General features: G+C 41.3%; 1 protein-coding gene across 1 annotated transcript; it reads right to left on the minus strand.

Moving 5' to 3' along the window:
- Positions 1 to 354: 354 nt before the first annotated feature.
- On the minus strand, positions 355 to 15,827 carry hs3st3l (heparan sulfate (glucosamine) 3-O-sulfotransferase 3-like). Its single transcript, XM_044338614.1, has 3 exons — positions 14,985 to 15,827; positions 3,023 to 3,252; positions 355 to 2,307 (listed from the first exon to the last, which is right to left on the minus strand). Exons 1-3 carry the CDS (start codon positions 15,446 to 15,448, stop codon positions 1,919 to 1,921), a joined length of 1,083 nt encoding a protein of 360 aa, XP_044194549.1. The 5' UTR covers positions 15,449 to 15,827; the 3' UTR covers positions 355 to 1,918.
- Between the last annotated feature and the right edge of the window lie 385 nt (positions 15,828 to 16,212).

Consider the following 16,212-nt stretch of genomic DNA (forward strand, 5'->3'; position numbering starts at 1 on the left):
GGTTCTGTTTTAAATTCTATTTCTATTTCATCACCCTTGGTTGCAGTAAATACTGAAGCATGAATTGTGTCTTTTCGTGTGTGTCAGACTTATTTACAGTGGCACTTTTTGTGTAGTGTTCTTTAGTTATATTTTTGTGGAGAATTATTTGCAATCTAATATATTGATATTAATAAAGCTATAAATTTCTATGAGAATACATAATTTAAAGGTAAATGAGGCGGGCACGTCATAATAAAGAAGCAGCTTGTTTTTACCATGTTTGCAGATGGAGTTTTTCACATTACTCAGAAAGGCGTCCTTCATTGTCCACAAGATGGCAGTGTGGTCTTACTCTGACAATAGCAGTGTTGTTGAATGTATTTTCTCTTAATCATCACATTTGAATTTGCTCATTCATTCAGTCATATATATTAAAACATAGGGACACATAGGATTGCAAATATCAGAATATGTTATTGTAATTTAATTACCATTTTAAACTAGAATCATCCATACAATCCAACAGAATAACTAAACTCAGAAATGTCATTAAATCAATTCCATTCACATTACGGCAGGGACTCCCAGAACCTTGGCAGCTCATCAAAATAAGGCTCTTAAGCGACAGTTTGTAGCCTTTGCATCTCTGATGTAAACAGATTTACATTTGCAAAGCAATTGCACTAATGTCTGCACTCACATTAAACATAAATCCAGCCCTTACAGGCTCAATGGGACCTTATAACAACAGCAGTTTGAGGAAAACAATGAGGAAAAAGGAAGAAATGTGAGAAAAATTAGCACCACAAATTGAAATGCAAGTTCTTTGCTTAAAATAGTTTTATTTTTTTATGCTTTCAAACTAGTGCAAATACATGCAAACTGAAAACAGACAACCCTGTAAGCAGGCCTTCTCATATTAACAAAGCCTGAAAGCTTCATACATCACATCCAAAGAAATGGCCATTTATACACTAGGTCGAACTTCTCACATTGATTTGACCCGGTCTTGTTTTGGTTGTCCTCCAGTGGTCCCTTTACTTTACTCAAGGTACAGTAGGGTGGTTTTGCAGTCAGATGCTAACCTAAGCCTAGCACAGAAATGTGCCAATAGGCGAAGAGGCAAGTGATCCACACCAGTTCCCCTACATCCATTTATCCACATTCATTATTCAAGAATACAAAACCACTCAGTCAAATCTGAGCTCATATAAAGATTCTCTCGCTCACCCCTCTGCTGCTCGCCACATAAAAGATTCATCCCCCCCTTTTCGGGAACAATGCTTGGAGGACAATACTCAACATGTATGCATTGATTGCCCTTAAATTCTTAACCAGTGAGACTGAAGAACAAACAGGTAGTAAAAAAAGAAAGTTATGGAAATTCAGGAATGTTGAAATGCATCTGTTCTGGATTCACTGTGCCACTACAGCCTACCAACTAGAGCGTCAGGATTAAACTGCAGACCGGAGACACTAAAAGCTACACTGTGTATTTTACCACTCAACTAATACAGCCGTAACCTATAGCAACCACAGTTTCATGACTAAGTTTGCACACAAATGCTTTATTTAACCACCTTTGGTAGGAGTAAGTAGCCTACCAAACAAGAGAGGTGAGAGGGGACACCTTTGTTATGTGCCACAAACTGCACCTTTTTTACTGAACATCTATGATATATAAAATGATGCTGTAGTCTTTCAAACACTTGAACAAGATGATTGATTGATAGAGGTGAATGTATTGACACTGGGTTTTTATTTTGTCTCTGAGATACCCTTCTGCTGGTCAGAGACAGATAATTGGCTCTGCTCTCCGGATCTTTTGTACTTTGAGTTTTTATATCTGTCTCAGTCAGTCGGCAGATTTGCACAGCCTTCTACCCAAAGCAGTTTAATGCTAAGAAAAGCCACTGGTTTCATTTAATCAGAAGGGTCACTGCCATCCAAAGTCCTGGCCCACCATCTGATAGAAGCGCTGGTTATGCGGCTTGTAGAAATCCCTCAGTTTCTGCATCACCTCCGGGTCGATGGAGGCGTGAGTCCTCCCTTTCGTCTTCCCCAGGCAATGTGGTTTACTGCTGCCCTCTGGCTTCTTCAGGCAGGGGAAGCCTTTTGTTTTGTTGAAGTAGAAGTGTTTGTCCGTGACAATTCTCTGGAGGCCCAGAAAGTCCTGGACTTTCCCCAGTTCTCCAGCCGGGTCAGAGATGAGCCTCTCACCACTGACCAGATGGATCTGATTCCTGGGGAACCAGGCCAGCCATCGCTCCAGGTGCTGGGCATAGAGGCCAATCCACAGCGGGCTCCACAGAGAGTCAATCTGACCTGGAGACAAAAGTGAGATACAGTATTCAAAATCATCATAGCTATTGGCATTTCAAACCTGCCTCTCTACTGGAGAGACAAACATGTATAAGAACTTAAAGAGAATGCAAAGGCCAAGCATTCAGTCAATTTCTCGTCCAGGGAACCTTGAAGATGGAAAAACAGGTTAGAAAGGAATGGAAACATTCTTTGGGCACTCATATGCAGAGAGGAGAGAAAGGAAAGTAGGTATTTGTATTATCTACCATCATAAATAACCTGTGAGGTTAAAATCAGTTGGCACTTAATTAAATATACTGTAGGCTTTTAATATACCATACCTTCTTCTTCCTCTGCTGAAGAGGGCTTGAAGAAGGCTCTTTTCCTTTGACCCTGACCAAGTAGAAGAACGTTTCTATCCCTTCTACCTCTCTGCTGATAATGAGTTGCCTCATACTGCTTTTTAAGCTGGATTTATAGTTATGCTTAAAGGGTTGATGGCATAGCAACATAGCCTATGCACATGCCACATAAGCTCTGTAGCTGACATGCACCTCCTCAAAAATTACCTGTTGGTCAACAAGTTGTGGCTACAGCGGCTACGGAGATACCATGTGGAGACTGCAAGAACTGTGATTAATTGATTACTGTAAAGACAACATTGAAGAAGTTGAAGGAAAAGCAAAGCTAAGGCTAGCAAAGACTACCTGAACAAACTCAAACCCCAGAATTGTACCTGTGGTTCGGTTCTTGAAGGCGAGGCTCTCAAAGGGAGGGATGTCGGGGGTCTTGGAGATGATCTGTGTGTAGTCAGATATGGCTCTGGTCACGGGGTCACGGACAACTACAATCAGCTTCACATCCTGCGACATAGCGTGGACTCTTGCTGGCGTTTCCACGGTAACAAAGTAGCGAGGTGTCTTTTCCATTACAATCTGGCCATCCAGGGCTTTAGGCATCATACTTCTGGAAGTACAAAAGAAATATGTTAAGTACTAGGAGCAAATTACTGGCAAAATACCAATAGAGGAGCAGACCAATAACACTTGATTTGTCTATATCAGATAACATTTCTCTCTTGTCAGCCCTACAATCCTGGCTGGTCCTTTAGAACTGCTGACCATTTTAAGATTAGGACCTTTTTTGGTCAAGATCCCAAGGTTGTGCAATATTTCATATGTCCATATGTTATGGTGAATTATAAATAAATTGTCATAAAATGAAGCACAATGTATCTAGAATATTTACATTTGAGTTACAACCAAGGTTTTCATGGGGAAACTATTCCATCAAATGAAAACATTCTTGATAAATTGTGTGTCAGTTGGCTAGTATGTAACATTGCAACATAGTATATGAAAAAAGCTGATATTAAAGGAATAATGCAACATTTTCCAAAAATATGCTATTTTGCTTCCTAAATGAGAGTTAGATGAGATGATCTATAGCACTCTCATATCTGTCCATTGAATATCAAACCAGAATACAATAGCTTATTGAGTGTTTTTACATAATTGTTTGTGTACAAATTAAACAAAATAATATGTGTTTTGTTACATCCACTGACTTTCCTCTGGCCTCTTTTTGGAAGAGAGCTGTCTCTCTCACTGTGTTTTAGATCTGCCACACTCCTTTCTGAGTGCTTGGATCACCCACACGTGAACTTCATTTGGACTTCAGTGGAGCTGTATATCAACCCCCAGAACCAGTGCTCCTCGCCATTTGGCCCCTGAGCTGTTGGACTGAAGCTGCTGTTGTTGAGCTTGTTGCTAATCGTTGAAACTCTGTTGTTTTTTTCTTTTTATAGCACCTTGATGCAGCTCTATTTAGCTTATCCGTTGTCTCTGCTGACTAGTTGGTAGAAGTGCCTTGTTGAGCTAGTCTTGGTAACTTTAAGGAAGCCTTGTAGGGGTTTTCTGACATTTATTTTGTTTCCCCTGTTTTCTCCTTTTTGTTGTTAATTAGGGAGCTTAGTATTTTTCTGTAGACCAATTGAGCTTTTTATTTTCTAGTTAGTGTGGGTTTTTTTGCTTATTATTTTGGCCTTGGAGACCCTGATGCCTTTGATTGCTTCCATTTCTGCAATTTTGGCTGGTCTATATCTGTTATCATTTTCTGTAAATAAATGTTATTCATTGTTACACTTAAAGTGTTTGGACAGCCTTTTCTTACCATTTTGGTTCCATTTTTGCAAAGGTTTTGGGTAAACTTGTTATGTTACTCCCTGTGTTCCCCTTGAGGGGGCTTTTTTTTCAATGTCTAGTCTATGCTTAGCTAAGCTAACTGTTTCCTTGCTCTCAGCAATAAATACAAAAAAACATGAGTGGTATCAACCACACTCAGCAAGAAAGTGGATAAATGTTTTTCTCAAAATGTCGAACCTTTGTTAAATCTCTACAACTAATTACGTTGGGATTTAAAGGCAAATTGGTTTCAGAAGTGAAGCACGCAATCAAATGTTTGCTTGAAAGGTAAGTATGCTGTATTCAAGTGAAGTAACCCTTCATGATGCCATTGCATTGTGTTTGGTGATCAAATCACATACCACTACAAAACACTCAAACCTCTTCTGACAGACTGAACAATGTGCATACAGTAGATCTCCAGACGCACAGGCAAGTGACAGCAGGCTACATAAACACAGGAGTCTTTCCTTGAATGTGCCTCACTCTGCTCACCTCTACACTAGGAGCCCAGCAGATGGGCCTCATTTAGAGATAAATGACTCCAGAGGCCCCACAGGACCGGCTGGGGACTTGGGGACATCTGCCAACACACCTGCCACACACCTGACTGACCAAACACACAGCCTCAGCGGCATGGTCATACACAGCTCTGAATCAGCAACCCTTGTTTAAATAGAGCTTCAAGAGTCATACTAGTGTGTTTTATCTATTTAACTACACATAATGAGCATTTTTGAATACATACCATACAGATTTTTGGATGTATTTTCCCCAACATTGTAGACATCCATTGGTTACCATACATTTATAATAAAATCAATAAGAAGGCTCTTGAAACTTTGAAATCCATCACAGTGAATATTAAGTGTGCATTTTTGTCAAAGTAACATTATCACTGTATAAAGGCAGTTTACATACAGACTGATTTGCATTTGAAGTCTGCACTGCATTATCTCAAAACAAAAATGTAATTGACAAAAACTAATGTAGATTTGATGTTCACATATATGGATTACATAACATGCAGGTTTCTAGAGTTTGCTAATGGAAACCAGTGGCTTCCATTGGCTTACTAGGATGTAACTTGTACAGGATTTGGAGTAACTGGACAAAAACAGGCAAAACCACTGATATGGTATTCTCTGGTTCTCTGATACAGGTTTATTCATCAGATTTGAATCCCCAAAACCTTTACTATTTCTATTATACTGTACCAAACTAAAGCTGGGGGTTCTTTTTGGCCACTTGGGGGGCGGCACTATTAGCTGTAAATAAAACACTGACATTATGGCAAACGTTAGCAAACAATTGCCAATTTACACATCCAGCAGACATGAAGTAACATTAATATTCATTTAGAGTTTATGTTTTGGACTCCACCAACTCCTGAGGGGAATATCTGGCTCTTTAGCTGCTAAATGCTTCACTATGTTCACAAGCTAGTTGCTAATTTTGTCTGTCTGTGTGGCGCAGGGCTGGTAATGTAGAATACAGCTGCCTGCTGTGGCTAGAGTCAGGATTGATGAGAGCTGTGAGACTGAACAAAAACAGTAAAATTGCGGGCTATAAAACCAAAACACTCCTTAGAGCTTAGGGGAGCAGAGTTTGGTGATAATTCTCTCCTTGTTTGTCACTACAAACAACACCTTTCACATTATACATTGATATATATATTGTTAATATAAAATTATTTATTAATGCTGCTTTAAGTTGTTCACTGTTGCTACCACCATCTTAAATGAGGTTTCATAGTGCAATAATTTGTGTTTTTTGTTATTGCATTTTTAATTTGTTGTCCCTTTCTCATTATGAGAAAACTCATGAGTGACTGCTGAGGTGTCTTGTTTTTTCATGTATTTTCCTATCTTAGGGATGTATCACAAAGAGAGAGTCAATACATTTGTTCCCAAGGAGTTATACAGTAAATGAGACGTGAATGAAAGAAGGACGAACAGAAAGAGACCAGAGGGGACACAGGGCTGATACAGTGAGGACAGGATGCTCTGCCTGTCCTCTGGTATCGGCTAAGGTTTCAGATGCACCTGCAACACGACCTCCTGTCAATACATCCATCCCCCCAAAATGGCTTCACTTTTATGAATCTGACAAACACACACACACACACACACAGAGTGATTTCATTTGATCTGATCGGTGTGAGGCAGTGCTTATCACCACTTAGCCTGAAGACTTCCCTTTTAACTCCAATACCCTGAACAGGAGGAGCCGCACAGTCTGTTAAACACACACACACACTCGCAGAAGGCACATGGATGCACATGCACATGGGCACATACACACACAGTACAAACACAAACACACACTGATTATTCAGTCGTTAGTCAAGCATTTGCTACCAAGCTTCTGGCCTCCCAAAGGACCCATTTCTCACAGTCTAACACACACACACAGATATATATACAAAGACACATTTTTTTAAAATCCAAAATTACACACACACACACTCTCTCTCTGAAGACATAAAGGGTGGGTGTGGTGGATTTTTACCAGACCTTTTACAGATTGATCCATCTGTGTGTGTATGTGTGTGTGTGTGTATCTCAGGGCATTTGCTAGAGTGTTTTAAATGAAAGGGCTGGGTGACTGATGAAGGAATGATGGGAGTGGATACAAACGCGCCTCCATTAGCAATCTGTCTGTGAATAGCCTTAGAGCCAAGAGCCCCATACCATTACCTAAGCACAAAGAGCTAATTACTGCCCCTAAGAGCACCATCAAAAGAGAAGATCTATTATAAATATGCTTCTGCTATGAGCTTTGCACAGACACACTAATTGACAGACAAAATAGCTGTTAGCTTTTCTAATAACTTATTATGGCCTTGTTCTAGTTCTGGCTTAGAAAACTTTGTGATCCTGAGGTGACATCTGTAACTTTATTTTCATTTTTATCACTTAATAAATGCTAGCCGCAAAAAATATAAAATAATTTAGGTTGCAATGACACATGATAAATTAATTCAGAAATTGAGGAACCCTCAAGCAAATATACCAATAATGATTTAGCAATTATTAGAAATAATGTTTTTGTTTTTTACTTAAACAGGATATACTGTATAAACATACAGGATCCAGAATAAAATACATCTCTAAGGCTTAAAAGGACAATCGCTCTGTGGGTTAGTCAGCTGGTTTAGCCTGGTCATGAATACCAACGTTATGACGAATGAATGAACGCATGGAAAAAAGTAACTTTCTTTTTTAAAATCTGTAATAGAAAACTAATACATATACAATTATTATATAAATTATAAAGTATTATATGTCTTTATATATACTTTTTTGTCAGATCAATGTAAATTAAGATTCTGAGACATCTGAGTAAATTAAAATTCAAATATATAAATTTCCTCCCATCTAGATTTTCGATTAGTTAATTTTAATTTTTAATTTTTCGATTTGATTAAAAATTTACTGATAAATTGCATTCTCTTGTCTTTTCATGCTGTGGGTGGACGGAGACAGTGTTAGAACAGACAACAGTATTGTGTTTGCCCTCATTCATTTTAATGTGACCACCGTTGCCAACATGATGCAACTCAATGCAGCTTCATCTAGCGTGGCACTACTTTATCCAATCATATATGTGCAAGCGCACATTTGTTTGTATGCCTTTGTAACATGAATGCCGTTGTTCTACTGTGTACCTGACAATTGTTGCAACACGAGATAATATGATTTCCACTGCGATAACTTTCTGGAGTTGTAAAGACCTGCCTCATAAAACAGTAAACAGTGTACTACAGTGACAACAGTGCATCTGATAAAGTCAGTACCTTTCATTGCACACACTGCATTGTGCTGTACGCTTACCATGCAAGTCAGACAAGAAAGAAAAAGGAAAAGGAAAACATCACTTTAATGGTTAAAGAAATCAATGTTGACTGTTGGTTGGAGGTGGAACATGAACCACAGTCTCACAACCATGCTTTGTTGACCCAAGCATGCATGTTACTCTGAATTACTCCATGCAAAGCATGAGCACAGGTCATCTTATGTGATTAAACAAAAGGTCAGTGCTTCTGGTGAGAAGTGTGTCAGCAGATGCAGGGGTAAAGTTGCACATTTCCCCCTGGTGGGGTACAGATTCTGGCTGGAGGACTTCCGGCTTGATTGTGATTTCCAACAAACACAGTTGGCTGGGTTTATGAGTGGGAAGTCGGTGAGGGTTCTTCGCCTTACTGCTGCAAAAGTGGTAGGTGTGGGTGCTTGCACAGTAGGGGAGGAGTATTAACTTCACAAAGCGTTAGAGCTCTTCACTGGCAGGTGAATAGAACCGGCTGGTGACACCATGTGTTACAGAGGAAATCCCTCCAAAAAAAAAAAAAAAAAAAAAAAAATAGCTGCATTAATTGGCAGTTTAAAAACCCTGTTTTAGCAACATCCTTACACTGCTCATTTACTACTGAGTGTGAGATCAAACATCCAGTATGATGAACACAGGGATTATCCAGCAGCTTATCATAAGCCTCTGTTTGCCTTTGAGGAACCTCTCTTTTGTCGTCCATTTCCCAATATTTCAGCCGGCCTCCCTGGTGAATTAGCCCGGACCAGCCAAGGCCACTGGCTATTGATCCTGTGGGGGCTTAGGATAACTACCCGTAGGAAGGCGTGGATGGTGTGCAGCCAGGAAAAGTAGGCAGGAGTGTGTATTGGGATGACAGGGGTGTATGAAGCGAGGAGGTGTTGGTGTAAATGTAAGGGGACAGACTGAGAATAGTAATGCAGTACTGGGCCTCAGCTGGGACCAAGAGTGGCAGGTGGAGACTGGGGGAGCCAGGACCCTCTGGAGCCCCATCAGTAGCATGCTGTGTCATGTAGTGTGTGTATGTGTGTGTGTGTGTGTTAACAAATGTGAAGCAATTGCAATGTTCGTCAGATGTACAGCAGGAAATATGCAGAAAGGATTTGGCGATTGGAGGGTGTGCTAGATCAAATATATAAAATCTGGTCTGTTTATCTTTGATGTTTGATCCAAGGAGGAAACAATAACCAATCAAAGAACAGAGTATCGGCTGTGTTCATTATACACACCTGACCGGTTATTTACAAGTCAGATACCAGATTTGAGTGTGTATCTATATGTCTGCATGCATGCATGAGTGTGTTATTGTGTGTGTTATTGGGGGACCGCTCATCCATTTCCCCTGTATGGGGGACCATTAAGGGGTCGGTCCATTGTCGCTGTGCCCTGTCCACTTCCAGGAGACATCCATCATCCATCATAGAGGGGCCCCGGACCCCCCCGTCTTTGCTTTCCAAACCCCAGGGGAGGGCCTTAATGAGAGCCAGATCGCCCCACCCGTCTGGGCCTTATGGTGATCACCTCCAGTACAGTACAGGAACAGGACAGACCACACCTGAACCCCAGCTACTCACACAACAAACAAAACCACAGCATGACATCCAAATGAAATCTATCTGTTCTTAGAGATTTAATTACTTCACACATCAGCACGATGGTTTGCAGTAAAAAACATGCTAAAATTACAGAAAAAAATATAAAATATTCGATACCAATCACTTTCCCCTCCTGCAGATCAACAAATCCAATGCATCACAAAATCTGCCTTTCGTGTTTTGTCGTTAATTCCCGCCCCCTGAATCCTGCTGAACATCAAATGTTTTGGCAGCCATTCTTCTGTGATTTGCATGGCAATTATATTCCATTGTACAAACACAAAAACACAAGTAGCACCATGTGCTGTGTCATGGGAGGACAAAGGCGCCAATGTATGGGTATGAATTGAAAAGCCTCCCTTAACGAGTTCAATATGAATTGCAAATGAGTCCGTGCCATCGGAGCAGCTGACTCTGAAAAGACGGAGTAATTTAGGCCCTCCCCTCCTGTCAGTGGATGTCCTGAGAGGCATGGTGTCTAAAAAAATTCACCTGGACAAACTGAGGCCTCAGACATAGAATACAGAAAAGATTTTTCATTCCTTTGAAAAAGTTACTATTTCATAAAACCCACAAACTTCCAAAAGTATTTGGAACTTGGAGACATCCACCTACACTTCTGCCAACTACTGCTGCCACAACAACTGCTGCCACAACTGCTGGCAACTACATTAAATGTCTCTTGAAATTGATCAAACTTGACAGATTTTTTTTCAAAGGAAAACAAAGAGTTGGGCTGTGTTGAAAGACAGTCATAAAAACCTCAAAAACAATAACAGCAAATAAAAAAACTACATCAGCCATAAGACAGCTAATCTCTGCCCCTTGGCTAACCCTAACCTTTAAAATGAAGGGGAGGGTGAAATGAATATCGACCATACCAATGGAAATCAAACATTTTTGAGTAGACAATAAACAATTCCATTAAGGAAGTGATAAATGTCACCAGAGAGAGACTGAAGGAAGCAGAAGAACGTGTAACAAGCACTAAGGATTGGCTCCAATCAGTTGAGCATATTGCTAACGAACAAACAAGTCTTCAAAATTGAAGCATTACAACCTTCAACAGTGTCTCAAACTCACTCTGTACTATGTGACAAAGTGTAGCCTTCTTTAAGCAGTGTGCTCAATGGCTTATCATAGCTACATGCCATCTCTGATGAGTCACTTAATGTCACATGTTTAGAGGTCCAGACCCAACCTAAAACTCAGGACGTCATGACAGATTTTTTAAATTTTGATGGATTTTACAGTTTGCTGAGGACTGGTTTAAAGAGTTGTTGGAGACGTTATGAAAAAATTGTTGTCTGCTTCGCTTGAAAAGTGTTTTTTTTTTTTTTTCTAAAAAATGCTTCTTCACAGAAATGTGAGCAACAAACACTGAGTGCAATCTCTGGCTGAAGCTCTGCCAGTAACTCAGAGTCAATAATATATCGATAAATCTCGCTGTACCTCAAGAACAAAACACAACCAGCCCTGCTGTCTGGAGGACAGAGCGGTCTCTAGACTGTGGCAGAACCTGAAGAGGTCAGCCAAGCTCAGCCCAGCTCTGATGACAGTCTGAATGACAGTTGAAGCAAAGGTCAGCAGGGATGTGTGAGGTTGCGGTAACACTGTTCACCCTTTAACCTCCAGCTCACCCCAGCCTTATCTCTTCTCCCACTGTTTTGTCTCCCCCCCTCTCTTCCACCATTCACCCGTCTTCCCATCTTTCAGTGAGAAAGCATCATGGGTGAGATGTGAATTTTTTCAGCTGAATAATTTTAATGGATTCCTTCAGAGCTACAGAGAGAGGAAAGCTGCATGTAACTTGACCCCTGTGTGCCTACAAGGGGGGATTATGCCAATGTAGGATAAAGCTTCCTGCTAATTGTAACAGAAGCCGAGCTGACCAACGTGAACCGCTCTAATGCTGGAGTCAACCCAAGGTCAGAGCGAGGAGATAGAGCTATCGATCCCAGACAACACAGTAAGGAGGAAACTTCCAGTCCATCTCTGGGCTCATCGCAGCGCTGTTCCAGATCCAATCTCCGCTCCAAACGCCATTAGAGGATCTTTGTCAGGGGCTCTGATCTCAATTGCCCTCGTGAAGTGAAATGTTATTTTACTCTCAGAGAGCGGAGGAGTGATTCTGAGGAAGATGTAGTATATCTCATCATCCATTTGATTCCCCTTGATGGGGTTTGAGAGGAAAAAAACATCTGTACAGAAACGTAATGTCAAAACAGAAGGCACTACAGCTGACCCTCTGTTTGCTTTAGTGATATGAATGTGTACTGTTGGCCTGCACTGAAAGGATCCTTCTTGTTTATTACAACTTGAGTGTTATTTTTAAAGCTTTGGCCATCATTCTTAGCTGTATGACATTAAACTGGCATAAACACAGCAACATCACTAAAAAGAGGTCAGATGGGGGAATAAACATAAGCCGTCAGACGATCAGGTTTTAAACAAACCACCAAGTCAGCTCAACTTATTTGGAAGAAAAAACAAAGGTGAACTGTAAGAGTATTACCCAAACTGTGCTGTAACATCCATCACAGTTCCAACAAGTCCTTGAAATTTAACAACAAAATACCGTACGTCCATGTCCATGTTCTCCCGAATGACACATTTAAATGTTTTCTCATCTGATGCGCCTTTCAGCAGGACGACATCACCGTTCCAAAAATAAAACCGTACTTTGAGTTTACACTAGTATGCTTAAGGTTTGGCAAGGTTTAGGCACAATTAAGGAAGGTTTAATGTTGAAATACTTGGTTAAAGTTAAGGAAACATCATGGTTTGGGTTCAAATTGCTACTTCCTTAAGATGAGGGGACCTTCAACGTCATGGTGGCAATAATACACTTAGTTAAGGTTAGGAAACGATCATGGTCACCATCCATCCACCACGACCTCCTCTCTCTGTCACTCTATAATACCGTCACACTACTTCCTCATTTGCTGCTGATAGACAAGAGTCATGGTTTTGAAAGACGTTCATTAAATAAAGACAAGCCAACCTACTGCCAAAATATGACTGCATACCCTTCATGAATATTAATGCAAATATAACTTCTAGTTAGTAAGATTTTTTTTAATATATGTAAAGATTACTCTGATATAAGTCACTTTCCAATTTCTGTATCACAGAATTTTCCCTTAGATATGATAGGTAACACTTAACAAAAAAGTACAACAAACGTCACAAAAACGCCACTGAATTGTGCCCATTATAACATTTTCAAAACATCAAAACCCACAGTCAGTGTACAAGATAACATTGTAATAATGCTTCACACAGCCATTCAATTTTGACCTTTTCTCCTTTCCATACTTGTGTGTACAAAGTTTTCCTGTCCAATGACAGATTATTATTAACATTTTTGGTGCACTCATGTTTGGCTTTTAGGTGGTTTATATAATCTGGCTGATCACTGATTTTTTGCTCCAACTGACTTTGTTGATTTTGCTCTGTTAATAGATCTCAACAGTAACTCAAGAGAGAATAATTGAATCATAACTGATAGAAGGGATGGATATGTACACATAAATAAGACCCAAGCTGTAATAAACTGGAATTATCCTTTAAGAAACAAGTAAGAATTCAGAATTGTTTAAACACAAGCATTTTTTTTTTGCATTTTTCTGTGTGAACAACCAAAAAAGAGTCTCACTTCCTTTATCTGTGTATGTATTCTGGGTGTGTGCTGTGTGTTATGAAGTGGTGTGAACACATCATTAACTCCCAGCGTAAAGTGACCTGGAGTCAGAGGTCAATTGACAGAGCCGACAGTGATGTCAAGTGGCTCGACATGCAACGAGCCCCATCTGGCCCGAGGGGAAGACGTGACAATCTGGTGTCACACTCACATCACCTGGTGTGACGAACACACACACACACACACACACACAGCTGGCAGACCGGAGAGGCTACAGTGTCTCTTCCAGTGCTTCTATATTTTCTGAATTTTCCAGCTCTGTTTCCATCCCACAGCTTTGACACTGTGTTTCTGTGCATGCGTACGGTCACATCAACGTAAACTCCATCAAGGAAGCAGAGATTCATCCTCTCACTTTATCTCTGTTATAGGTTAAATAGTTGCTGATGTGCCAAAGAGGCACTGAGCCAATGCCACTACTGAGCCCCAGTAATATACTGTAAGCTGGTTAATGCTTTGCCACACAGTCCAGATTTGGATGCATTTTTAATCTGTCATATTTAGAGCATGTTTGTGGGTCTATAGGTGCATCTACTTACAGTAAGCACAGTTTTTAAAAAAACAGAATGCAGCCCTGACAACTGAAATCCTGGATCTGCTGAAAACTATTTTCCTGCCAGTTGAGAAAATATTTCCCGAAATGAAGATCAACTAGTTTTTGAGTGACTTGACTCTGGTCCCTTTGAACCTCATTCATGTGTATGTGTGTGTGTGTGTGTGTTCTGAGTATTTCCAAGTTTGCATGGAACAGGCTGAGAACAGAGCCACATGACAACAGTAACATCTGGCTCCGGCTCCAGAGATGATTACTCTGCAGCTCTGTGAGGACTCATCCTGCGAGGCCTCTCTCTCTCTCTCTCTCTCTACTGTACACACACAGACACACACGTACACAAGCACACATGCACAAACACACGGCAGGCACACACATGCACACATGCACAGATTGGCATAGCCAGATGGCAGAGTCTCTTTGTCACCTAAACCTCGGCGGAATAGCTGTGGATATGTTTGGGTATGCAAACAACACAAAGAGATTCAATTCTTCCAGTGGAAGCTGGAGGATCCTAATTGGCTCTCCGACTTATTTTTCAATGATATAAAACCTTTCTACTTGCACAAACAAACACAAAAAGCGGGACTCGAGTGAAAGTCCTTCATTTAAATAACAAAGAGAGTCAATCACTAAGTTTTAGTCGACTACTGGGTGCCAAATGGATGAAAAATGTTCTAAACAAAAATAAATTATGTAAAGTTAAAGTGTAGAAATTAAACTTAAAGAAAGTCAAGATAATGCCGAAATAAAGTGCAACTACTGCATACATATACTATTCAATAGTAGTTTCAGTAACTTTGCTGAGATGGATTCCCTGCGTAATGTGTGCGTACCTGTACCAGTCCAGTCCACGTGCGTAATGCCGGTCAAAGAAGTGCGGCTCCGAACCAAGGGCGCGGATGTCAGGATGGAGCCGCAGAAACTCCAGCAGAGCCCTGGTGCCTCCCTTTTTAACCCCTATGATCAGAGCCTGGGGTAACCTCCGGGTGGCTGTCCATTCTTTCCCCGAGCTGTTCGCCTCCAGCGAACCGGTGACAGCGCCTTCGCCATCCGCGGTAGCACCGACTTTGGTACCGTTTCTCTCGTACGGCCATCCTGACACGAGGAACTCGCGCGTGAGTGGCTTGATCTCAGAGTTCTCCGTCAGCTCCGACTCGCAGCATCCAGTGAGGAGATAGACCAAGGAGAAGCAGAGGATGCTCAGAGAGGACGCGATGGTGAGCCGGTGGAAGAGCCGCCGCAGGTCCGCGCTCGGGTGGTGGTGATGATGATGGTGGTGGTGGTGAAAAGCTGCCATCCCTCAGAGATCCATGTGAGATAAGGGGCCATTCTACCGCAAGTTCAGCTCACATCCCGTCATACTCTATCTCTGTTAACACACCGCTTAAACTCTTGGAGAGTCTCTCTCAGTGCGCTCCGCTGCCCTCCTCCTCCTGCATGGTGCGCGTCCGCTGCGCATTGAGCCGCTCGCCCCCCCCAAAAGCAGCCAACCCGTCAGCCTCACTAAATCAGTGCAACCTGCTTGTTTTGCGTGACATCCAGGAAATGCGCCCACTTACTCAGCCACCCTGGCACCGTGGGGAGAAGAATAAAGCTTTAATATCCGAGCCGGGATGCGGGGATGTTCCTCACTTTCTACTCCGCGGGATTACTCTGGTCGCTCCAACACGGCTCATCTCACGGGGATTCTCTCTCTCTCTCTCTCTCTCTCTCTCTCTCTCTCTCTCTGTGTGTGTGTGTGTGTCTCTCTCTCTCTCACCCCCACCCCTCCCTACCCCCTCTCTCTAGATACCTTAGATTGGAGGGTCATGGCCTGAGGCGTTTAATTCCAGTATTATTTATTATAGGAACCTGGGATGAGATGGATCCAGTGCGCTGATAATGTCCCATACCTCATATGTACCATTATCACTCTCATCTAATATAATTGATTGATAGTGTGTTGTATTTTATCCAACTTTCTGTCATATAATAGTTTATCTGAGAATATATAATCAGTCACACAAACAAAATGACGTAGTCAGAGCGATTTATCAGTAAACAAGTGTGGGTCATTTGGAA

Source organism: Thunnus albacares, chromosome 20 (genome assembly GCF_914725855.1).
Source record: "Thunnus albacares chromosome 20, fThuAlb1.1, whole genome shotgun sequence".
Lineage (NCBI taxonomy): Eukaryota > Metazoa > Chordata > Actinopteri > Scombriformes > Scombridae > Thunnus > Thunnus albacares.